The sequence below is a fragment of the Salmo trutta genome, chromosome 3 (genome assembly GCF_901001165.1).
Source record: "Salmo trutta chromosome 3, fSalTru1.1, whole genome shotgun sequence".
Lineage (NCBI taxonomy): Eukaryota > Metazoa > Chordata > Actinopteri > Salmoniformes > Salmonidae > Salmo > Salmo trutta.
In genome coordinates this window covers 30536617-30563162 of record NC_042959.1, presented here as the reverse complement: position 1 = coordinate 30563162, position 26546 = coordinate 30536617, and the positions used below count along the sequence as shown (strand labels likewise).

The 26546-nt window shown below is 42.5% G+C and overlaps 3 protein-coding genes across 5 annotated transcripts; 1 reads left to right on the top strand and 2 right to left on the bottom strand.

Annotated features, from left to right (window-relative positions):
• Positions 1–845: 845 nt before the first annotated feature.
• On the bottom strand, positions 846–4624 carry LOC115172509 (acidic fibroblast growth factor intracellular-binding protein B). Of its 2 annotated transcripts, XM_029730034.1 has the most exons (11): positions 4291–4624; positions 4031–4115; positions 3704–3902; positions 3486–3612; positions 3198–3298; positions 2984–3117; positions 2714–2822; positions 2450–2513; positions 2065–2151; positions 1807–1904; positions 846–1194 (listed from the first exon to the last, which is right to left on the bottom strand). In XM_029730034.1, the coding sequence occupies exons 2-11, from the start codon at positions 4113–4115 to the stop codon at positions 1125–1127; spliced, it is 1074 nt and encodes a 357-aa protein (XP_029585894.1). In that variant the 5' UTR covers positions 4291–4624; the 3' UTR covers positions 846–1124. The 2 variants fall into 2 exon arrangements, with proteins under 2 accessions (XP_029585894.1, XP_029585902.1); XM_029730042.1 differs by lacking the exon at positions 4031–4115.
• A 12472-nt stretch (positions 4625–17096) lies between these two features.
• Positions 17097–20215, top strand: ccdc85b (coiled-coil domain containing 85B). The gene has a single exon (XM_029730021.1). It carries the CDS (start codon positions 18339–18341, stop codon positions 18939–18941), a length of 603 nt encoding a protein of 200 aa, XP_029585881.1. The 5' UTR covers positions 17097–18338; the 3' UTR covers positions 18942–20215.
• An 850-nt stretch (positions 20216–21065) lies between these two features.
• Positions 21066–26124, bottom strand: LOC115172499 (fos-related antigen 1). Of its 2 annotated transcripts, none has more exons than XM_029730007.1 (5): positions 26110–26124; positions 25261–25560; positions 24577–24834; positions 22491–22598; positions 21066–22312 (listed from the first exon to the last, which is right to left on the bottom strand). In XM_029730007.1, exons 2-5 carry the CDS (start codon positions 25390–25392, stop codon positions 21752–21754), a joined length of 1059 nt encoding a protein of 352 aa, XP_029585867.1. In that variant the 5' UTR covers positions 25393–25560; positions 26110–26124; the 3' UTR covers positions 21066–21751. The 2 variants fall into 2 exon arrangements, with proteins under 2 accessions (XP_029585867.1, XP_029585857.1); XM_029729997.1 differs by lacking the exon at positions 26110–26124 and adding an exon at positions 25652–25910.
• Positions 26125–26546: the final 422 nt, after the last annotated feature.

The following is a 26546-nucleotide window of genomic DNA, read 5'->3' as shown; positions in this document are numbered from 1 at the left end:
AGAGACAAGCCCTCTTGGAAAAGTGGTTAGCTTTTCTAACTACCAATAAATATTTAAACTGGAGGTCCTTTCTGGACGATATACAGAGACAGACATGTTTATATGTAAAAGCATGGAAAGAGTGACTCTGAAGTAATCATCCATTTCTTCAAGCGGTTTTGTTATAACTACAGTACTACTACTTTGGCAACACATTATCTCTTCTAACAATTACATGAAAGCTGTGTACTCCAGGACAGCTCTACTACTGTATACAGACAGAGAAATATGTTCATCCTTTTTACAATATTACTATCTAAGTGTCTAAATTGTTAGTCATCATTTCAGATTCCTAGTTGACATGGAAATGAGCAGTGTCATTATTGTCATTACACACACCTAATCATGGGCTGCTTGTGTGTGGGGGGTGAAAGCTGTCGTCGCAGGAGACATCACTGTCATAAATCCCCAACCCTCCCCCCCAGCCTCCCGTTGCTGCTACCCAACCCCCAGTGGCCACACACAGACACAATTCACTACGGTCTTCTCATTTCATAATCCACTCTAATTCGCTTAGGCTTCATTTTACTGTGCAGATGCATTCCCAATATAGTCATTACCCATATTCATTCATCCATACTGGGGTGTGTGAGATTCTAACCACTTTCTTGGCATGTTAAAACTGTGAAAGATCTAAGCGTTATATTGAACCAAAAAGGGTCTCGACCCCTGCAGCTGCCGTCAGTTTTTTAAATCGTAGTACTTTCCATCTGACATTGTAACACAAACAAGCACTCACAACATATGCCCAAATACACACCTTATCTCCTTTACAGATCTGCAATACAATCAGCACAGAGACACCGTCGGTATAAAACTAGTTGACTTTATTTACAATAAAAATGAGGTGATATACATGATGACATTGCAAAGTAGGTCATCAGAAGAGACAGAGGGGGGTAAAAACTGCATAACGGCATGAAGGACGGAGAAATGTGGGCACTGGCATTAGAGGAGGAAGGCATCTGACAGACAGAGAGGAGGATTTACATGATGACTGCAGACAGAAAGAGGGAAAGAAGACATGTCTCCGATATAAAAGAGGACAGAAAGTTCCGAGTAGACAGTTGAGCGAGGTCTACGTCTCAGTCATGGTACATTTTGAGGATGCAGCTTTTTATCACTCCCATGTACCTGTCCCACACTACCTGGTGTCTGAGAGAGAGGAGGAAGAGAGAAGGCGCAAGACAAATTCTCATTATGAGAACTGGCCAAGGTTCATAATTTTACATTTACATTTAAGTAATTTAGCAGACGCTCTTATCCAGAGCGACTTACAAATTGGTGCATTCACCTTAAGGTATCCAGTGGAACAACCACTTTACAATAGTGCATCTAAATCTTTTAGGGGGGGGGGGGGGGGGGGGGGGTTAGAAGGATTACTTTATCCTATCCCAGGTATTCCTTAAAGAGGTGGGGTTTCAGGTGTCTCCGGAAGGTGGAGATTGACTCCGCTGTCCTGGCGTCGTGAGGGAGCGATATTTGTTCATTCACTTTAAGGAGAGGCCTATGTTTTAACATGGTTGTCCGATGAATATGTCTTTGCTGAGTGTGTCGTGGTGCAGGGTTGTGTAAACCGTTAACTACATTCCAGAATGGCTGCGCGAGAAACAAGGTAACTATAGTTTAAAGAAACGTGGAGGGAGATGCAGTGACACCCACTGGTGACAACTGGGATGTGAATATGAAGAAAAACATAAAAACAACCTCTGTGACCTTGATGAGTGCCAGACAGCACAATATGTATAACAATTATATTATACTCACTTGAATGTGTCGAGTATGTGTGCAGAGTTAGTGTAGTGAGTGAGGTAGAGCCTCATGTCTCCTGCTGTCCATTTGTCTGACCGACACGGCTCAATAAACTGGGAGGGAGGGAGGGAGGGAGGGAGGGAGAAAGATGACATCACAGTCTCATGGGTAGCACAAATGTCTGTAGACCGTATTGGCCTCATAACCCAGAGCCAGTGTTGAATATAGAGACGAAGGATGTACTACTACACTACTAATGATCTATAAATGTACCTTTTCCACCAGATCAATGAAGAAGTCTCTGACTTCTTTTGTGTTGGTTAGTTTGGCAGCAATGTTGACAAGGCCCCTGGAGAGATTCTATGGCGAAAATAGAAAGAAGAGTTTGTTTCAAGTAATTATCAAACAACGAAAAGCTTTTTGATACTGCAGTTTAGAAATAATTGATACTGCAGTTTAGAAATAATTCAACTCAAGTGAACTGATTGAATTAGACAATGTGCGTGCACATTTCACCCCATATAACCATGGTTACCACACTTACTATTGACTGATTTACAGATTGTTGTAGTAGGCTGGACATCCCCTATGAAACTGGGTGGTCTGTTTTAGCTATAGCAGCCATGTTGGGTAAACACCAGCATGTGTTGTCACTCACCTTGAAGTTGGCTTCCATCTCATTAAATGCTTTGGTCTTCCCCCGGAGAGCCGTGCACACCAAACTGAGTGGAGCAGAGGGGACGAGGGAAAACAGGAGCAAGGGCATGAGGGATCTTACCAAATATTATCATTCATAATAATAGAACACGCATAATATGGAGAGAAATAAACATCTTTGTGAATTCTTGACAGGAACTTAAAGAAAACCAATCAATAACATACACATCAGGCGATCAATAGAAAATCAACCACACTCTCATGCCTCTTGTGCTGGTCCAGCAGATCCCTGTCAGTGATTAAAATCTTCAGTTCTTTTAGATCTTGTAAGAACTCCTTCTCAAGATCCACGTCCATGTCTTCCACCATGTTATCTGAGAAGACAAAACTACTTCAGACCTCTGATTCTGCCATATTATATTACAGTGCTGGGATCGTATAATTGTTTGCAGAACTTCAATTATAATGCGGGTGTCATAAGGAATCAGGACTGATTGCACTGCACAACTGCAGATCTGATAGAGCAGGGACTCACCCAATGCTCCCACAGTCCAGTTGCTGATGAGCTGCCCTGCACAGAAGGCAAAGTCCTGGAATGTAAGATAGTGCAGCTTCTTCTTCCCTGTCTCAAAGCGATTGTTGGCAAAGAAAACGATGGCAGCGTAATCCCTGAGAAGAGACACAGGGGAGTTTTATAAAAATTCAAGAAATGGATACAAGATTTAAATTCCACTATTTTCTACTCTTACCTGGCCAGCTTGTCAGAGAGAAGGAAGTGCTGACGAATGTTCTCCACCAGGGGTCCCTTCAGTTCCTCCACAACTTTGAATACACGCTTGAAGTTATCAAACTAGGAGGAAAAAGGTGATAATTCAGAAAAGTCCACATATAGAAAAACAGTTACATTTGGCATTAAAATTGCAATGTCTAGAGCTCTGTAGCTCATAGAATCTGTACAGGCAGGCCAGTTTCACTAATGTTACAGGTCAGAGATATAGTCATTGTTATTGGGAGAGTCCGTCTTAGGTTTTTGCTACCTGCCGCCTGCAGCTCTTCAGTGTGACACCAGTCTTTGCACTGACGTCATCAAGGTCCTTCTTGGTCCCCTTTGAGAGTTTCTTCCCAAGGACCTCTCGCACAAACACGCTATCGAACGCATAGTACCTTTACACAGAGGAGAGACAGACAGATTAGGTGACGTTTAAGACAGAGGAAGATAAGGTATAAAGATGTGTATCAGGAGTTGGTAGAGCACCTCTCTATGAGCATGGCCTGGCGATGAGGTGAGATCTGGAACAACAACTGATTGGCCAGCTTGATAGGGCTGTGTAGGAGGCGCTCACACATCTGGAAGGTTCTGTACTGGTCCATGGTGTCACTGTGCAGAACCTCAGCACTGGCCTCACACCCCTCCAATACCCCTCCCTCCATACGAACCTTCACGGCATCATTCACTGAGGATGGGGCAGAAAAGTAACAGGATTCACGGTTTACATCACAGAGAATTTGATTAAATAACTTTGATGGATGACTGTGTCTAGTATATCTGTGTGTGTGAGTTGGTTAATGTTGTGGCCCAAACCTGTGTAGCCATCAAGCCATAACTGATAGACTTCCTCATCCATAATGGTGGTGTTAACCACAAACACATCAAGTTCAACTGACATCTACGCAGAAACAAGAACATTTTTTTAATATGCTTCAAAGTTTTCATTTAACTTGTCACAATACCTGTGGAATAGCGTTAACCAAACTACTGTCCTAAGTTATCAAGTCAAGGTAGCTAGCTACTTATTATATTAAAGTTACATACATTATCTGACTAAACAAGAAGATACTTACCCTTTTAAATTATAGTTCCAATATTCTATATTGTTATACTGCAAGTTTTTTAACTAGGAGTAATAATCCATAGCCTGTCCAGAATTGGTAAATGAACGTTGGTTAATGTGGCTAGCTAGCTGACCAGCGATTATCACCCAAGATAAAACAGGTGAAATATGAATTAGTATCTAAAAACATCGGATAATAACCTCCTATAAAATATATATTTACTACAGGAGACATTTCCATCCGTTGCTAATGTTGTAGTGATGCCCTTTAAAAAAAAAATACACGACAGAAAAGACCTGTCAACAACAGACTTGCTTCCATGCAGCTGAGCACTTCCGTGTTTGTCACGCGGATGGGAGTCGTAGGTTCTTCTTCTTCTTCGGTGGAGTTTAACGTAGGTTGGCATCCAATATGTGCATTGCCGCCCCAAAAGGAACTATAGTGTACATCCCTTCAATGTTCCCTCAAAAAAAACGGCACTGAGCAAATGTTAGGTCTGCTGAGAGCAAACTTGAACGTTGTGAAAATTCTGTGCAATTTCCAGTGCACGTTTACTGTGAACCCTGAGGCTGTACCCACTTTAAGTTACCGTTTTAACAGTGGCCAAGTAGGCTACTGTGGCTATTTGATCACAATGTAGGCCTAACAGAGTGGCCTAAAATAATACACAATGGAGAAAATGTATTTTAACATGGAAGTAGCTGTTCTATCATTCAGCCTACAGTAACAGCCAATGTGTGGTGTTCAATGTAGGCCTACATTCCATGAGACTTTTGAGAGAGAAAAAAAACATCCTGCATGTTGACATTAACTTGACATTAACCTGTTTATCCACTTGTCTTTCAGACAAGGAGGTAACTGAAAATGTTTGTGTTGTTTGATGCAAGAAACCACTTTACAAACTGAAATACATTATTCCCATACCATTATTACAGAGAATCAGACAAATTATTTTACCCTCTGCCTATTGGCTTATTCAAGCCTATCTCAAAATACAACACTGCCCCTTTAAGACAGAAATGTACATGTTCTGTGCTCATGTAGGAAGCAATCACTCCCCTATTTCTGACTACAAATTATCTATAACTGGGCTAATAAGTCACTAACTAGCAAAGGATATGAACAAAATGTGCACAGGTGGCTGGCTACATGCAGCTCTTGCTTTGATCTCAAAACAAGCACATTACTAAAGACCACAGCTGTTAACACAGTCCAGTTCTAGGTAAATGGAACAGATTAATTTATGGAAATGGTCTATTTGCATATAGGCCTATTGCAGCTCTGATTGGTTATGCAGCACTGGTCTGTCTAGACTACAGGCTATCATGAGCAGTAGAATCCTACTCTGATGCATTCTGCCTACAAGAAAATCTATTGCATAGTTTGTTTTGTTTTCGGTATGTTGCATTGAAAGTAGCTAATATTGCATTTAATCGATCACAATTGCCACAGTAAAGGGAAACGTTGATAGTGTTAACTACCTAACAGGGAAAACTCTAGAAAGTTGAGTGAAGTTCAATCTTATGCTTCTCTCTGTGGGCTGATAGTTCTTCTGTGCTCTGCACGGCAGTCCTGAATGCACACGCACAGCTTAGAGGGAACATTGCATCTATTACACTTTGTGATACAAAAGACTATCCTACCAACGAGACATTAAAAACAGTAATATCTTATGTTTTACTGAGCCGTGGCTGAATGACGACATAGATAATATACAGTTGGCTGGGTTTTCCTTGCATCGGCAAGACAGAACAGCTACCTCCGGTAAGACAATGGGTGGTGGTCTGTGTCTATTTGTCAATAACAGCTGGTAGGCAAAATCTAATATTAAAGAAGTCTTAAGGTTTCGCTCGCCAGAGGTAGAGTAAGCTGTAGACCAAACTATTTAAAAAGAGAGTTTTCATCTAGATTTTTCGTAGCTGTCTATTACCACCACAAACCGATGCTGGCACTAAGACGGCACTCAACGAGCTGTATAAGGCCATAAGCAAACAAGAAAATGCTTATCCAGAGGCGGCGCTGCTAGTGGCCAGGGACTTTAATGCAGGCAAACTTAAATCAGTTTTACCTCATTTCTACCAGCATGTCACATGTGCAACCAGAGGGACCACCTTTTTTCCACACACAGAGATTCATACAAAGCTCTCCCTCGCCCTCCATTTGGCAAATCTGACCATAATTATATCCTCCTGATTCCTGTGTCAGAGGAAGGCCTTAAAAATGTCCAAAGACTCCAGCCACCCTATTCATAGACTGTTCTCTCTGCTACCGCACAGCAAGCGGTACCGGAGCGCCAATCTAGGTCAAAAAGGCTCCTTAACAGCTTCTACCCCCAAGCCATAAGACTGCTGAACAGTTGATCAAACTATTTGTAATTTATGCTTGTGTTTGACAGCATATCACAGTTTTTAAAGCTGCTGATAGCTGCATAGTTTTATTATTTTATCCCAGTGCCAGAATGCCAATTGTATTGTTGTCCCATCTGCCCCCTCCCATATCATGCCCCGAGACTATGTGAGCACACATTGAGTCTCACAGATTGAAGTCTGTGCCGCATGGAGGTAAGCACATATAGCTACAGTAATTGCGCCAAAATATTTTAAAAAATCAAATCGGAAAATTCAGATTTCCCAGTAGGGGAGCAGCGTAAAAAAAGGGGGGGTAATAATATTGCAGATAGCTACACATAGGCCTTCTAGCCACATAAAGCCTACCATTAATTGGACTAGGACATCCCCTGTCATCACATGATAACCTTGTTTAACATAGACTAGCCAGGCTATTTGCATCCCCTTCCACTAACACTTAGTGTTTAAGTTTTTGTCCTTTCAGAGGGATTTGTGGATGCTGGTGGCGTCTCTGCGTCTGAAACAATTCGACGTGAGAGAATGGTAAAACAGAGTCATATAGAGAGACCTGTCACAATAGGGGGACAGGACCGGCCTACAGAACCTGCAGGGTCTGATGAAGTGTATCACGCTGCGTTGTACAAAGACCAGCCATGTGTGTGGGCAGCCTCTGTTCTCTCTGCCGGAAAGGAGCATCAGTATAGAAGAGGTGGAGATGGCACGCACAGAGCGACGCACCACCATCCGCAGGCACGCTGCGGAGGGGTCCTTCCTCAGGAACTATGCGGATGTTCTGGTTATTCTGGTCATGCTGAGACAGTTCTGATGCTAAACCTACTGGGCAAGACCACTAAACACACAGGTGTGGTAGCTGTGACTCCTGCAGAGTTGAGAGGGCATCTGATAGAGATGCCGAGGCTGGTGCTGGGCAGTGGCTCTGATGAGGAGTGTGCTGTGTGTCTGGACTGTCCTTTGCCCGTCACCACACACAGTGCACACAGGTCTACTGCAGACTCTGCAGCGCAGAGGTCATACATACCGAGCAGGAGCAGACGCGGTGCCCTCTGCGCAGAGGCCAGATCAATGCCAATGAGCTGGTGGAGTTTCCTCAGGAAGAAGAGGAGGAGGAGGAGAGCAACCTCTCAGAGAACTGGAGGAGCAGCTCCAAGGTGGAGGCTGTAATGTCTAGCCTGCTCAGACTGCACAGTGAGGAGAACAGCATCAAGAGTCAGAAGCAGGATCTGGTGGAGAAGGCTTTTGGCTTCTTCAGAGAGAGGAAGACTTCATGCGTAGAGGATATCCGAGCCCTCGTGGAGCTCTAGACATCCGGCTGTTAAAAATACTGTTTGAAGAAGACTGTTCTCACTTTTCTTTAGTTCTTTAATATCCTTTAAGTTCAGAGGGAATATACACAGACGCAAACACAACAAGGCCCGTCTTTTACAGCAGTTGTTTCTAAAAATGTATATGTGGGAATACAGTTTGTGACAAACCATGAAAGAAAGGGTGAATATCACCAGGGACCTCACAATACGATATCACGATACTTAGGTGCCTACACGATATGCATTGCAATTCTCACTATTCTATATATGGCCTATTGCGTTTCTGCGATTCAATGTTCTAAACATATTGCTCACTATATGTCTGCTGCAGTGAGACAAGAGAGCCATGAGAAAATCCTTTTTGATCAGTCATGGAAATGCAAGAAATATTGCACAGTAAAAAGGCCTCTTGCGTTATTTCTTTCTGGCTTTCATTATAGTCCTGTTGCCATGCCAAGTTAGAATTGGTACATTGTATTCTCAGAAACGTCACGTGTAGAAAAAAGGGGTCTGTGAGGAGGGGTGGGTTTCTTTGGGATTCAGATTAGGCTAGATGCTTGTAATGTCCAACTGGTTTAGTCATGATGATAACATGACACACCTCCAAGTCAAGACCTAAAGCACCTTCTGTATACTCCAAATGCCATTATGTTTGGGCTGAACGTTGTAAGATGAATATCTCACATTAAAATGCCCTCTTTCATAATTTCATTCTGTCTTTCAAAATTGTCCTACATGATAAGTTTGGATGCTGTTCACATGGGAAACCATCAGTCCAGGCTAAACATAGTGCCAACTGTAAAGTTTGGTGGAGGAGGAATAATGATCTGGGGCTGTTTTTCATGGTTTGGTGTTGGCAACGTGTCAGTAAGGGAAATCTTAACGCTACAACATACAATAACATTCTAGACGATCCTGTGCATCCAACTTTGTGGGAACAGTTTGGGGAAGACCCTTTCCTGTTTCAGCATGACAATGCCCCCATGCACAACATGAGGTCCATACGGAAGTGGTTTATCGAGATTGGTGTGGAAGAACTTGACTGGCCTGCACAGAGCCGTGACTTCAACCCCGTCGAACACCTTTGGGAGGAATTGGAACGCCGACTGTGAGCCAGGCCTAATCGCCCAAAATCAGTGCCAAACCTCACTTATGCTCTAGTGGCTGAATGGAAGCAAGTCCCCGCAGCAATGTTCCAACATCTAGTGGAAAGCCTTCCCAGAAGAGTGGAGGCAGTTACAGCAGCAAAGGGGGGACCAATTCCATATTAATGCCAGTGATTTTAGAATGAGATGTTCAATGAGCAGGTGTCCACATATATATAAACTCAGCAAAAAAAGAAACGTCCTCTCACTGTCAACTGCGTTTATTTTCAGCAAACTTAACATGTGTAAATATTTGTGTGAACATAACAAGATTCAACAACTGAGACATAAACTGAACAAGTTCCACAGACATGTGACTGCAGAAATGGAATAATAAAAAGTAACAGTCAGTGTCTGGTGTGGCCACCAGCTGCATTAAGTACTGCAGTCCATCTCCTCCTCATGGACTTCACCAGATTTGCCAGTTCTTGCTGTGAGATGTTACCCCACCCTTCCACCAAGGCACCTGCAAGTTCCCGTACATTTCTGGGGGGAATGGCCCTAGCCCTCAACCTCCGATCCAACAGGTCCCAGACGTGCTCAATGGGATTAAGATCCGGGCTCTTCGCTGGCCATGGCAGAACACTGACATTCCTGTCTTGAAGGAAATCACACACAGAACGAGTAGTATGGCTGGTGGCATTGTAATGCTGGAGGGTCATGTCAGGATGAGCCTGCAGGAAGGGTACCACATGAGGGAAGAGGATGTCTTCCCTGTAATGCACAATGTTGAGATTGCCTGCAATGACAACAAGCTCAGTCCAATGATGCTGTGACACACTGCCCCAGACCATGACGGACCATCCACTTCCAAATCGATCTCGCCCCAGAGTACAGGCCTCGGTGTAACGCTCATTCCTTCAACGGTAAACGCAAATCCGACCATCACCCCTGGTGAGACAAAACCGCGACTCGTCAGTGAAGAGCACTTTTTTCCAGTCCTGTCTGGTCCAGCGATGGTGGGTTTGTGCCCATAGGCGACATTGTTGCCGGTGATGTCTAGTGAGGACCTGCCTTACAACAGTCCTACAAGCCCTCAGTCTAGCCTCTCTCAGCCTATTGCGGACAGTCTGAGCACTGATGGAGGGATTGTGCGTTCCTGGTGTAACAGGGCAGTTGTTGTTGCCACCCTGTACCTGTGAGGACGATCAGCTGTCCGTCCTGTCTTCCTGCTGTCTTCGGAGTCTCACAGTACTGATATTGAAATGTATTGCCCTGGCCACATCTGCAGTCCTCATGCCTCCTTGCAGCATGTCTAAGGCACGTTCACGCAGATGAGCAGGGACCCTGGGCGTCTTTCTTTTGGTGTTTTTCAGAGTCAGTAGAAAGGCCTCTTTAGTGTCCTAAGTTTTCATAACTGTGACCTTAATTGCCTACCGTCTGTAAGCTGTTAGTGTCTTAACGACCGTTCCACAGGTGCATGTTCATTAATTGTTTATGGTTCATTGAACAAGCATGGGAAACGGTGTTTAATCCCTGAACAATGAAGATCTGTGAAGTTATTTGGATTTTTACAAATTATCTGTGAAAGATAGGGTCCTGAAAAGTCTTCAACTGGCAGCTTCAATAAATATTACCCGCAAAACACCAGTCTCAACGTCAACAGTGAAGAGGTGTAACCGATGTGAAATGGCTAGCTAGTTAGCGGTGGTGCGCACTAATAGCGTTTCAATCGGTGACATCACTCGCTCTGAGACCTTGAAGTAGTTGTTCCCCTTGCTCTGCAGCTGATCATCCTCACAGGTACAGGATGGCAACAACAACTGCCCTGTTACATCAGGAACGCACAATCCCTCCATCAGTGCTCAGACAGTCCGCAATAGGCTGAGAGAGGCTGGACTGAGGGCTTGTAGGCCCGTGGCTTTTGTGGAGCGATGAGTAACAATGCTTCGAGGGTGGCTGTTGTCGATGTGTGCTGAGGGTCCCTGGTTCAAGCCCAGGTAGGGGCGAGGAGAGGGATGGAAGGTATACTGTTACAGAGGCAACTCCTGGATGCTGGCCTTCTAGGCAGAGTTCCTCTGTCCAGTCTGAGGTATGTCTTTTTCATTGCAACTCTGCCTGGAATGCCAGCATCCCGGAGTCACCTCTTCACTAGGACTCTGTACGCCTTTGTAGATATTCCATTCAAAATCAGCCGTTTCAAGCTACAATAGTAATTTACACACTTTAACAATATCTACACTGTATTTCTGATGAATTTTATGTTATTTTAATGGACAAAAAATGTGTTTTTCTTTCAAAAATAAGGACATTTCTAAGTGACCCCAAACTTTTGAACGGTAGAGTATACACAGTACCAGTCAAAAGTTTGGACACACCTACTCATTCAAGGGTTTTTCTACATTATAAAATAACAGTTAAGACATCAAAACTATGAAATAACACATAGGGAATCATGTAGTAACCAAAAAGTATTAAACAAATAAAAATATATTTTATATTTTAGAATCTTCAATGTAGCCACACTTTGCCTTGATAACAGCTTTGCACACTCTTGGCATTTTCTCAACCAGCTCCATGAGGTAGTCACCTGGAAAGCATTTCAATTAACAGGTGTGACTTGTTAAAAGTTAATTTGTGGAATTTCTTTCCTTAATGCGTTTGAGCCAATCAGTTGTGTTGTGACAAGGTAGGGGTGGTATACAGAAGATAGCCCTATTTGGTAAAAGACAAAGTCCATATTATGGCAAGAACAGGTCAAATAAGCAAAGAGAAACGACAGTCCATCATTACTTTAAGACATGAAGGTCAGTCAATCCAGAACATTTCAAGAACTTTGAAAGTTTCTTCAAATGCAGTCGCAAAAATCATAAAGAGCTATGATGAAACTGGCTGTCATGAGGACCGCCACAGGAAAGGAAGACCCAGAGTTACCTCTGCTGCAGAGGATAAGTTCATTAGAGTTACCAGCCTCAGAAATCAGCAATTAACTGCACCTCAGATTGCAGCCAAAATAAATGCTTCCCGGAGTTCAAGTAACAGACACATCTCAACATCAACTGTTCAGAGGAGACTGCGTGAATCAGGCCATCATGGTCAAATTGCTGTAAAGAAACCACTACTAAAGGACACCGATAAGAAGAGACTTGCTTGGTCCAAGAAACACGAGCAATTGACATTAGACCGGTGGAAATCTGTCCTTTGGTCTGATGAGTCCAAATTTGAGATTTTTGGTTCCAACCGCTGTCTTTGTGAGACGCGGAGTAGTTGAACGGATGATCTCTGCATGTGTGGTTCCCACCGTGAAGCATGGAGGAGGAGGTGTGATGGTGTGGGGTTGGTGACACTGTCAGAGATTTATTTAGAATTCAAGGCACACTTAACCAGCATGGCTGCCACAGCATTCTGCAGCGATACGCCATCCCATCTGGTTTGCGTTTAGTGGGACTATCATTTGTTTTTCAACAGGACAATGACCTAAAACACACCTCCAGGTTGTGTAAGGGCTATTTGACTAAGAAGGAGAATGATGGAGTAATGCAGACTTCAACCCAATTGAGATGGTTTGGGATGAGTTGGACCGCATAGTGATGGAAAAGCAGCCAACAACTGCTCAGCATACAATATGTGGGAACTCCTTCAAGACTGTTGGAAAAGTATTCCTCATGAAGCTGGTTGAGAGAATGCCAAGAGTGTACAAAGCTGTCATCAAGGCAAAGGGTGGCTACTTTGAAAAATCTGAAATCTAATATTTTGATAACAATATACATAATATGTTTTGATTTGTTTAACACTTTTTTGGTTACTACATGATTCCATATGTGTTATATCATAGTTTTGATGTCTTCACTATTATTCTACAATGTAGAAAAAAGTAAAAAAATAAAGAAAAACCCTGGAATAAATAGGTGTGTCCAAACTTTTGACTGGTACTCTTTCTCTCTCTCTCTCTCTCTCTCTCTCTCTCTCTCTCTCTCTCTCTCTCTCTCTATATATATATATATATATATATATACATACACTGCTCAAAAAAATAAAGGGAACACTTAAACAACACAATGTAACTCCAAGTCAATCACACTTCTGTGAAATCAAACTGTCCACTTAGGAAGCAACACTGATTGACAATAAATTTCACATGCTGTTGTGCAAATGGAATAGACAACAGGTGGAAATTATAGGCAATTAGCAAGACACCCCCAATAAAGGAGTGGTTCTGCAGATGGGGACCACAGACCACTTCTCAGTTCCTATGCTTCCTGGCTGATGTTTTGGTCACTTTTGAATGCTGGCGGTGCTTTCACTCTAGTGGTAGCATGAGACGGAGTCTACAACCCACACAAGTGGCTCAGGTAGTGCAGCTCATCCAGGATGGCACATAAATGCGAGCTGTGGCAAGAAGGTTTGCTGTGTCTGTCAGCGTAGTGTCCAGAGCATGGAGGCGCTACCAGGAGACAGGCCAGTACATCAGGAGACGTGGAGGAGGCTGTAGGAGGGCAACAACCCAGCAGCAGGACCGCTACCTCCGCCTTTGTGCAAGGAGGAGCAGGAGAAGCACTGCCAGAGCCCTGCAAAATGACCTCCAGCAGGCCACAAATGTGCATGTGTCTGCTCAAACGGTCAGAAACAGACTCCATGAGGGTGGTATGAGGGCCCGACGTCCACAGGTGGGGGTTGTGCTTACAGCCCAACACCGTGCAGGACGTTTGGCATTTGCCAGAGACCACCAAGATTGGCAAATTCGCCACAAATTCGCCCTGTGCTCTTCACAGATGAAAGCAGGTTCACACTGAGCACGTGACAGATGTGACAGAGTCTGGAGACGCCGTGGAGAACGTTCTGCTGCCTGCAACATCCTCCAGTATGACCGGTTTGGCGGTGGGTCAGTCATGGTGTGGGGTGGCATTTCTTTGGGGGGCCGCACAGCCCTCCATGTGCTCACCAGAGGTAGCCTGACTGCCATTAGGTACCGAGATGAGATCCTCAGACCGCTTGTGAGACCATATGCTGGTGCGGTTGGCCCTGGGTTCCTCCTAATGCAAGACAATGCTAGACCTCATGTGGCTGGAGTGTGTCAGCAGTTCTTGCAAGAGGAAGGCGTTGATGCTATGGACTGGCCTGCCCGTTCCCCAGACCTGAATCCAATTAAGCACATCTGGGACATCATGTCTCGCTCCATCCACCAACGCCACGTTGCACCACAGACTGTCCAGGAGTTGGCGGATGCTTTAGTCCAGGTCTGGGAGGAGATCCCTCAGGAGACCATCCGCCACCTCATCAGGAGCATGCCCAGGCGTTGTAGGGAGGTCATACAGGCACGTGGAGGCCACACACACTACTGAGCCTCATTTTGACTTGTTTTAAGGACATTACATCAAAGTTGGATCAGCCTGTAGTGTGGTTTTCCACACTAATTTTGAGTGTGACTCCAAATCCAGACCTCCATGGGTTGATAAATTGGATTTCCATTGATTATTTTTGTGTGATTTTGTTGTCAGCAGATTCAACTATGTAAAGAAAAAAGTATTTAATAAGATTATTTCTTTCATTCAGATCTAGGATGTGTTGTTTAAGTGTTCCCTTTATTTTTTTGAGCAGTATATATATATATATACAGTGCCGTGAGAAAGTATTTGCCTCCTTTCTGATTTTCTCTATTTGTGCATATTTTTGATACTGAACATGATCAGATCTTCAACCAAAACCTAATATTAGATAAAGGGAACCTGAGTTTACAAATAACAAAAAATAAGTATACTTATTTTATTTGTTTAATTAACAAAGTTATGCAACACCCAATGCTCCTATGTGAAAAAGTAATTCACCCCTTACACTCAATAACTGCTTGTGCCACCTTTAGTTGCAATGACTGGAACCAAATGCTTCCTGTAGTAATTTTGTCCCAATCTTGCATGCAGAACTGCTTTATCTCAGCGATATTTGTGGGTTTTCAAGAATGAACTGCTCATTTCAAGTCCTGTCGCAACATCTCAATTGGGATTAGGTCTGGACTTTGACTAGGCCATTCCACAATGTCAAATTTCTGCTTTTTAACTATTTTCACGTAGGCTTGATTGTGTGTTTTGGATCATTGTCTTGCTGCATGACCCAGCTGCGCTTCAGCTTCAGCTCACAGACGGATGGCCTGACATTCTCCTGTAGAATTATCTGGTACAGAGCAGAATTCATGGTTCCTTTTATTCAGGCAAATCATCCAGGTCCTGAGGCCGCAAAGCATCCCCAAATCATCACACTACCACCACCACGCTTGACCGTTGGTATGAGGTTCTTACTGTGGAATGCAGTGTCATCTGTCCAAAGAACATTCTTCCAAGAGTCTAGATGATCATCCAGGTGCTTACAGGTGTTTTTTGGCAAACTTCAGTCAACTTTTTGGTTGAGATGGTTCCCATTATGTCTGGCGAAAACCAAACACTGCATTCCAAGGTAAGAACCTCATACCAACCACCCTCCAACTGGTAATTACTAGTGGGTAACTCATCTATCATCCTTGAGCTCCAAGTAGGAGGTGGGAATTGTGAAGTTGTAAATACCAGTTGGATGCATTCACATGCTTGGATCTCGATGAGAAACGCCCGATTGGCTAATGGCCAACAAGTTGTGTCAACCATAAACTAAAAGTACAGCTATCAGGCTTCTAAACAAATAATATTGTTCAAAAACCATATTAATAGATTGCTTTTAAACAATAATGTTTTGTAGTTTGTAGCGATATCATCTTGATGTATGTCCCATTATGATGTCTGTGGGTGCACGGGCAGTGCCATTGAGACCATCTCCATTTTGAAGTAGTACATTTTCTTTTCCTACTACTTTATGAGTTGGCAAACAAACTGAAAGGGTGCATACTGCCATCTAGAGTGTGTTGTTTGAATGGGTATAAAGCCACGGTTGGTGATTTACTGCCACCTACAGTTATGGAATGTTTGCTCACAAGAATAATTAATTGACTGATTCCTCCTGATGACCCGGATGGAATCATGTAATCCTTCCTTCACCCACAGGACTGCACACTCAGTTGACTACTTTAAAATGGTGGTAGCCCTCAATGGCAATGTCCATGCCAAAATGGATTTTATCCATTTAGAGTCTTCCCAATTGGTTAGGAACGCCGCATTACTCAATCAAATTATTTAAAAAGGAAAATCAGAACAGTTATTTTTTTCCAATAATAAACACAAATAAAATAGTAAAGAGTAAAGAGCTACTATGAGGAATTGTGGTGTGTGTGTGTGTGCGCATTGCGCACTTCCCCCACAGAGATTAATCTGACTAAATCTCACCAAATCCCTCTCCTCACCCCTCCCATCCTCCTTTTGCTGTATCTGTCTGTGTCCTTTCAAAATTACAAAAGAGAAAAACTACATAGTCAACTGTCTTTTTGTTTTACACCACTCACTGCAAACCAGCCAACCCCCTCCCTCTCTCAGTTCCAGCCCTTCTGTTAGCTAACCTCACAGTGCCCTGATTCTGTCCCAAGCGATCCCCAGTCCTGGCTAACACCCTATATTATAGGCCTCACTGAAACAATAGAGTAGGAAGTGGAGGGCGGAAGGATATAGCCGAATGCCGCAGCTTAAACAATAGAAAAGCCATTTGTCACACTTTCTGTCTGTGTATATGAAATTGTGTACACTGTAACTGTGCTACACTTCTTGTTATGCGTCAAAGTGTGATGCTGATGCCTTTGTGTCATATTCTGCTGTGTGTGTGTGTGTGTGTGTGTGTGTGTGTGTGTGTGAGGGCCAAAGCTTGGGGGGTGCAGACTGCGGGAGGTCTTAAAAAAAATGAATATTAAAAAAACGATAGACTAAAAAGATACAATGATATATAGCCTATTTTTGTGTGTATTTTATAGATTAGGTCTATACATAGATTTGAACACAAATGTTATAGTCTACAGACTAAAGAAAATGAGTATGCCTATAAACACATGCACTCAAATTGCATGTGTGATGTAATTTCTTTCCACTGGACACAATACGTAAACTATTATTTTACCGTAAAGGAAAACCAAACGTAAAGGGAGAGGGGGAGACGGCTTCGGAAGAGGGGGCATTCCTACAGCGCCTCCTTCACAACCGCAATCAGACAACCAGATTTGAATGCTCATAAAGACATACTGTAGGATAATAGTCCGCGTTTTTTTACTTGAATGTACTGTATATTTTTATATTCAATGTTAAACCGAGCATATCTTCCAAAGAAGTGGTCTGTATCGATTTCGTACATTTTTATTGTGTTAAGCCATGTTGTTTTGATAAGCCTCGCCTGTGGATGATGATTTGACACTTCTATTACTTTTTATGTGAGGGGAGAGTAAATAGGACAATCCCATTATTTTTAAATGGGCGTCATTTTCTGAAATTCACAGAGTGGAGAGAAAAAACGAGTTTGAGAGAGAGGGACATCCGTTTGATAAGTGACAGTGAAGAAGGCGGACATTGTTATCCACGCAATAGGGCATGAGTCTGGATTCATTTTTTTTGAGTGACTTCAAAGCCTTATGGTTTGTTTGTTTTTCTGTGGGGAATTTCAAATGACGGCCTCTCATAGGTTCATAATCAAAAGGAATGAATGTTATGCCATGAACAAATCCTCCAAACATAGGGAATACAACATTTACTCGGACAACGAACGCAGATGCTCTTCAGCACGTCTTTTCTGATAAAACGTGAAGATCTCAGTGAAAGAACATTGCCATATCTTTGTCCAATGTTTTGCGATATAGAATTACGAGCCAGCTACAATAAAAACGAAATAACGGATTGAAGCAGCATGAAAACCTCACCCTGCCGACGGTAACCAAGGAAAAGAAAGGGGAAACCGGACAGACAGTAATGGACACTTGTTTCATAAAGGCCTCTAATCACAGATTATCATGTGAGATTTGAGAGTGATTGATTGACATTTGATAGAACAAATATTGCCATTGTTGCTTGGTTTTGTTATAGCAATAGCGACCTTGTTCAGGGCATTTTATAGCTCATAGAAAAACGTCAATTTGATCATGTGAAGCATGTGCACTGTTCCCATTATCCATAGGCAAAGCCAAGAATTGCTATTGGCCTACATTTGCTTCAACGGTACATTTGCTTCAACGGTGGGAAAGAGACAGTTGATAGTTACAATTCAGGGCAGACTAAAAAGCTTGCTATACATGCCCCATTGCAGGGCATCCCAGGAATTGAAGGCTACAGTTATTTTACCCTCAACTGCCTGTAATCAGGAAAGGCATGTTTTTCTCAGGTTATTGTATTACAATCAGCTAAAACAATATGGGGAGTGACAGTGAGATTTACAACAGAGAGTTGTCAAAGATGTCTGACGAGGATTTACTCGCCTGCTCTAAAGAAGAGCTGGTGAGGCGACTGCGTAAAGAGGAGTCTGAAAAGATCTCTGCTCTTATCCAGCGTGGACGGCTGATAAAAGAAGTCAACAAACAATTACAAGGCCACCTGCTTGAGATCAGGGAGCTGAAAACCATCAACCAGCGTCTCCAGGAAGAAAACACAGAACTGCGCGACTTGTGCTGTTTTCTTGATGATGACCGACTAAAGGTGAATAAACTGGCCCGGGAATGGCAGCTGTTCGGTCACCACGCAGCCAAAGTGATGCGTGAGGATCTGGGCGGCTACTTGAAAAAACTGTCCGACCTAGAGCTCATGCAAGACGGATTAGTGAAGGAGAATCTGGACCTGAAAGAGCTCTGTCTGGTCCTGGAGGAGGAGTGTGTCAGCAGGAGTGACTCCAGTCCCGGTGGATCCACTGAGCTCAACCTGCCGTGCATGGTGTCCCGAGACCTGGGGGATGGAAGTTCAAGCACTGGGAGCGTCGGTAGTCCGGACCAGCTCCACCTGGTTTGCTCACCTGATGACTGAAGATGGAACAGAGCTGGATACTTTCACTGATTAGTGAAAAAGCACGATACAGCGAAATATGGGTCGAGGAAATATGTTGACATGGTAGGAATATAATTGTTTACAGCATTCATTGCTAGAACACAAACTTTGTTGGGATTCTTTTAAGAAGATAGCATATTACACTAAATACAGCAACATCTCCAGAATGGCAGCCAGTCAGGTGTGCCTTCACCACCTGCTGCTGTCTTAACGAAAACTTGAAAAAGAATCCTGAAGAGAAAATAAAAATGTTTTTTTTCCTGGAAAGATGACAGCCCTACAGAGACATTAGACACTAAAGATCAAGCTTTTTTGGAATTATAATTTCTCAATTTGTATTTTTTTCGACCAATCTTGTCGGAGGTTTTCCTCTTTTCAGTGATTGAGACTGTATATGGTTAACATTAGAAGGTGTTGTTGGAAGGAGGTTGAGATAGGATGTTATCTCATGCACTGGACTGTCCTGGCAGTGGACTACTTTTCACCGTATTGCACTGGACAAAGCTACCATGGATCCCTGTAGATTCATATCTCAATACAGATTTGAGCCATACTAGTACATGGATATCCAAAACCATTGAAAAATTTGAAGGATGAGTTTTTTGTGAGAGACCTTTAAATAGCGTTTAAATCATGTAGATTATGCATTCAGTCCCTCAGGTCAGGATTGGAGTGCTGTGTGTATGAAATCACAAACTAACAATGAAATTGTGTATTATCAGCGTTGTCTTGGCTGCCCTTCAGTTTTACACTGAAATTGCACGAGAGACAGTAATTTAGGCTGTACAATACACTAAACATGGCACCGCTGGTTTGTGTCTTACACCTGCACCTATGAACTGAACTCACTCAGAACTGAACTGCCCAGGCAGTTCTCAACCAGCCACTTTTGTTTCAAACTGGTAGGTCTAGACTGGAGTTTACAAGATGATGGATTTATAGATGCTGGCGAATAGGCAAAACACTTTTTATTTCTTTATTATTATTATAACTGCTTCACATTTTCTGTATAACTTGCCAGTAGTCAGGATCCGAATATAACTCATGTTTTGTGGTAATTCTGTAGAGCTACTCTCTCATTGTCTTCATTAACTTGACCTATCAGTATTACTTCATTAATGAATACACATTTCTGTTTTGTGCATATAGAACATGCTCCTGGATTGGATAAGATTCGTTTTTTTTGTTGCTTTAATTGGTGGGCTGCTCGTAGTGCATTGAAGACATTTAAATACACTGGCTGAAACACTCAATCGTGTTGTGACCTTTGTGTGTGCAGGAAGACCATTTTACACGGTGTAACGTGAGTGATTGATCTTCGCAATCCGTTTGTCCCAGACTGCAGTTGATTGATGTTCCTGTCCATGTCATACAGCCTGACATTGATGTTCATCAGTTTTGTTGGACCTGTGGACAGCGAGGAGATCTGGAGTGGACAGTAACACTTTCATCAACTCAGCGAAACACAGAGAGCTCCTTTGACAGCGAGGAATACACATAGGCACTCTCTTCTAACCCCGATATTTATATGCTCTCTGGGCCATGTGTGAGTGAGTGACTCACTTCATTTGCGAGAAGTACAGTAACAAGAGAACTCCTGTGTTCAGGAATCAGGGTCATGGTAAACAGATCACCATTTACTAGACTCTCATTATGATCTACTCTACTTTCCTGGACTCCCTCTTACTGTAAACATGCTTTCCCATTCAAATCAAACCAAGATGTTTCATTGTGACCTCATTCCCTTCTTGCTCGTTATCTTTTATACTCGGCACATCTGAAATGTTCATTTGTGTTCTTTTCATATGTGCCAGTGATCCAGTTCTTTGCCTTTTACAAGGACAACCAGAGAGAAATGGCCAGTTTTCCACTCCCTTTCCTCCCCAGCATCCATTACTCCCTTCTGTAAGGTTGCTAGGCAGCAACATCAAGCAGGAAACAGGATCTATTCAAAATGGAACTACTAACTAATTGGTTTAACACTAAGGAATATTCTTTAACCCTTTTGTACTATTTTAAAGCATAGAATTTGTTTAGACTTGACAATGTGATATTTGCATCAGTATGTTAAACATACTTGATCACCAAATCAACATCCGTAACTGTCTTTATAGTCTTTTATTGTACAGCTTTGTAAGATCACATCAAAATGAAGGCACTGCCCACTAAACCCACAGTCAAAAGAAACACATTAAAATATACACTACACGCTCAATACATGTCTATATTTACTCCCATGGTCCTGCCTTAGTTGTCTTGAAAATGTTCCCAGAATAATGCGGTTTTGCATAAATGAAAAATTCTATTGTATTAAACTACAATATGTATACATTTTTTATATAAAGATAAAATACATGAAAGATTACAACTCGGCATGCAGGTATGATCATCCTAAAACAAAACCAACCATGTTGTTACAGGTAATAAAGGCCAGTGTTCATACAGAACATGTAAGGCTTCAGTAAATTGACGTGGTTCCTTCATTTCAAATGCAGAAATATCACCATTACCAAAGTTGATGCATTTTTGTTTGAACATTTGCACAATTCTACCTCTTGGGTTTTGAGCATAACACATATAGTTAGTCAGATGTTAAATGCATCAGGGAAAACAAAAAAATAGTGTAACAATACAATCCTTTAAATATGAGTCGTTTGCGTCACCATAATGCTTTGTGAGTGTCAGTGTGTTAGCTTTTGTATGTCACCCATGTCGTTGTCATAATCGTCGTCATCTTCATAACCGTCGGTGTTGTCACTCAGTCTTTCCCAACATGGAAGCCCGTTAAATCACAGCGTGAAGATGGTAGGGGAGTTTAGGGAGTGATCTGATTGGTCCCCACTGCTGCTGCTACGGCGATGTGCTATACTACAGGGCTGGGGGTTTCGAGACTGCTGGGCCACATCCTGTTGAGAGGAAGATGGCAGAGGTGGTAGAGCCTGGGATGAAATAGTGGAACTGGAGTCTTGAGAGCCAGAGGGATAACTGAAGACCAGGCTAGCCATGAAAGGAGTAAGAGATGGAGTAGAAATAAGAATTGGGGTGTGAAGGGACTCAGATTCTGTGGGGACGGTAAAGGATGTCACAGGACGAGCAGGGATAATAATTTGGGGTTTGGGCTTCTTAATCTTTGATTGGCTCTTTACTGAGGACCGTGGTAGATCCTTAGGCTCGATTTTAATTCCTAATGAGGGAAGCCCTGAGCTCGGGTCAGAATCCGAGTCAGAGTCCTGGATCTTGCAAATGGGACGGTGGGCCTCTATGACCAACTCTAGCTTTTCTTTCTCCTTCTGTAGTTGAGCAATCTCCTTCTGCAGATGGGACTTTTTAACTTCCAACTCGTCTGTCTCCTAAGAGGGAAAACGAAAGAGAAAAGGTTAGGGTTGTATTGTCAAGCTATTTTTTTTCTCAATTGGCACAAAAACACAGTAGTTAAAACATTAAATGAGAGTGTCTTATAAACGGGAGATATGATTTAAAACATAAAAAAATATGTTAATAAGCCTCTTCAAATTAAATTCAACTTACGCTTTGCAGCGTGTCTGTCAGCTCACGTCGGCGGTTACGACACTTGGCAGCTGCCTGTTTGTTCCGCTCCCTCCTAATTCTGCGTCTTGCCAACTCCTCTGGGGACAACTAAAGTGAGAGAAATACATTGGTACTTTTTTCATAGTCATCAAATAAGTTTGACAAAAATGTACTACAACTTGAAAGACATCTAGCTAAACTCAATTGAAGGGGACTGCATTAAATAGCAGATGACTAAAAATGTGTTTAGTTGTGAAATACTACCACCTTGTGCATAAACTGAGTCGCTACATTCAAACTTTTACAATGGCATTTTGTAACATATGAGCCTTTTGTCACGCCCTTTCTCCAATTTAATTTAACATTTTGTCCAGTTCTTTGTTTCTGTTCATCCAATTTTTTCCCGCCCCTGTGTTATGATGAGTCACTCAGACCCCCGTTGTGACTCTGGTATGAGTCATATGACTTGCCCCGTTGAGTCACATGACAGCCCATTTCCCATCCCATCAAGCTCAATCAACCACACATTCTGGAAGTGTAACTGATAGCCAAGGGGTATAAAAATAATATACCCTCAAGGAAAACAAAAACGTACTACTAGTAGTTAAGCAATTTGATAATTACTTGATGTGTTGCCGTCTTACATTTCGTGAACCCGCACGTCAGATATTTTGTCTCAAAATCAAAACATGCTGATAAAAGCTCTCATTTTCTAGCACTTAGCCTATTAAGTCACTAATGTCAAATGAGTGGCGTATCTCAAACAATTATAAAGCAGGTCAGTTTGCATAGCTGTTCCAAAGTACATAGGCCTAGGTGTCAACCAAAACAGATATGGTCAACCTCTGCATCATCTGGAATTTCCAAATGTTCACCCCAGAAAAATCTAGCCCATTCAAAAGAGAGCTCTCAAGAATATTTGTTTCTGTAATTTTGTTTTTATCCTATCAGACAGAATGGGTGTGGGGTAATGTCTCACTGCCATGTCAGGAGTATAAGTCAGTCACAGACACTACAGGATATTACTCACTACTGACGACGACTCAGCCATCCGTCTCTACACCTCTGAAGTCTCTAGTTGCCATTTTCCATGCCCCTCTCAGTCCCAACGAAGCGCTGGAAATCTAAGCCTCTATCTGTATCCAGTGTAGCACTATTAATAAGACAACTACACAGAAAAGGGTCTACTAGTGCAGAGCGATTAACCGAAATGTCAATTTTTTTTAAGGAACTAATCGGTTCAATTATTTGAATTCCATTTTGTTAGTTTTTTTTTCTGTGAGCTGGATGTGCGGCTTCTGTAGAGAACTCAGGTGAAGCATGAACTGTCCGATGTATTAGGGAGGTGTAGTTTCCACCAGGCCAATATTCTACAGTTTAGCTCAGAAAATGTTGTAATTATTAACTACTTTGACCATAATCCATTATGCTCCTGCTTAAACTTGTCTGGTCTGAGCGGAGCAGACATGGAGACAGAAGAGAGAATGTGCGATCGAGAGGGCTAGAAAGCAGTTGCTTCGCGAGCTTGAAAATACATGATCTAAGTCAGGGCCCGAGTTTGGGAAACCCTGATCTAAGTGATTGATAGTTGGTATTCAGCAGTCAAAGTATGCCTTATTTATTTTGAAGAACTATTAAAATAGTGATTTTGTCAGACAGCATAGGCAGCAAAGCTCTACAGAGATGAGATGACTCGGAATGAAATAATTCAGTCTTCAAATAAAACAAATATTTTAAAGTAAAGTTATGTGAATAAATTATGATTAATAAGTGATAAGTCACAACCATCATGGGACTTTTATTAACTGGATTATTCAGTGTTAAAGCATTCAGCCCACACAAAAACCGTGAGAATTTTTTTATAAATCGAACTGACTTCAAAAAGCACTAATCACTCAGCACTAGGGCCTACTAAACTAAACCTCTTCAAAGACAACCACCTCTTCAAAATGCATGTTGTGATAAGTGACCTTACGATTCATCTGCATTTTGGTGAAATATCCACCGACATTCTGGCACAATGCCTACCTACCTTTTGAAATAAGAGTTTTACACTCTGCTGGCTAAAGACGAAACATATTCTTACATGTTCATCGTTCCTGCGTCTGGTCGTGCTTCCGGAACTTGCCGCGGCCCTTATGACCCCTGGTCTGTAAACGTATGGTTGGGAAGGTGAGGGGTTGAAGGACCTCATTCCTGCTACAGGTGGGTAAGGAGGACGTGGAGGCCGCGAGGGGCCAGCTGGACCGATGAGGGAGGGCTCGACCAACCACTGGAGATCTTGGTTGGAAGTGATGTCGTTGAGACTGGGAACAAACTGACTGCCTCCTGCCACAGTGAACTTCTGAAGAGAGCGAGAGCAAAAGAGAGACCGAGATTAGCATAAAGAGATTATGGACAAGCAGAAGGATTTCAAAAACAAAACTATTATTTTGAACCAGATATTTGACATGGACATATGCATGTATCAGGACATAAAGGCAACAATTTTGAGATACAGAATTAATGGTTAAATACACCCATCACGTGTATAAATTCAACATAAGCCCACAATCAGACAACAGTAATCAGACTTACACCATGGCTATAATACAATTATTAGCCTACTACATTTGTTACGTCATTATTATTCCATTACTACTCTATTATTAATATATTCTGCAATTAATACTATTAAGCAATATAATAGGGGGGGGGGGGGCTTTAAACAAAAATAATAATGTATTACTCTTATTAAAGTTCATCAACATAGCCCATGTGTGCCGCCTACCTGATGTTGTTGAGTGGTTGAGGTGCTGGTGTCCTGGGATACAGCGCTCGATCCGGTGTGTGGGGACCCAGAGTCGCTGTTGGGGTACGTAGAGCTGCCTCCGCGGCCCATGTCCCCAAAGTTCCGGTACATCTTTGATTGTAAACTGCAATCCCGATGAGTGCAAAGTAATCCAGAGGAGTTTTATGAAGAGCAAGCGGTGAAGTGAATGAAGTGTTCGAGCAGTGTCACGTTCACTATTCAAACGTTGGGGAAACCCTCCTTATTGCGGGAAGTTGGTAGGATCCGAAAATATGTATCCTGAAAGGGGAAAAATGAAACTGTAATGAAAAGCTTGTTCTTGTGTATGACTAAATTCTCTCAAATAAAATTTAAATTACTCCTTACTTACATTGATCATTCCAGTTGGACTGCAAAATATAGAGTGATCGTAGAATTATACACGCCCAAACCAATACTATAGTTTTCCACGCCCCTCCCAAATTACTGGAAATGGTGTTGTCTGGTTTTCGGCGTGTAACTGACCACGTGCGAATTACGTATTTGGCCATATATGGTGAGTTTCCTCCAGCAAGTGTACCCGGGAATCCTCATTAACAGTTTGGTTGTTTAAATCAAATCAAAATTGTATTGGTCACATACACATATATAGCAGATGTTATTGCGGGTGTTGCTTAAGGCTTGTGTTCCTAGCTCCAACAGTGCAGTATTATCTAACAATTCACACAAATCTAAAAAAAGAGAATGGAATTAAGAAATATATAAATATTAGCATGAGCAATGTCGGAGTGGCATTAGCTAAAATACAGTAGAAGCTGTTTTTCAGTCTCGGTCCCAGCTTTCACGCACCTGTACTGACCTCACCTTCAGGACGATAGAGGGGTGAACAGGCCGTGGCTCGGTTGGTTGATGTCCTTCATGATATTTTTGGCCTTCCTGTGGCATCGGGTGCTTTATGTGTCAACCGGTGATGCGTTGGGCAGACCGCGCCACCCCCTGGAGAGCCCTGCGGTTGCGGGCGGTGCCGTACTATGGACAGGACGCTCTAAATTGTGCATCTGTAAAGGTTTGTGAGGGTCTTTGGGGCCAATACGAATTTATTCAGCTCCTGAACCTACAAAACTATGGGGCAAACCAGGTGGGGTTGGCTTAGATTTGTGACAATGTAAACTATATATTTCGTCTCCAATGTTTATTGAAACAGACGTTTGCACAATGACCACTTGTCTCAAATACATCGTTAGTTGTTGGTTAGCTAACTAGCGAATTTTAGCCATATTAGCAGA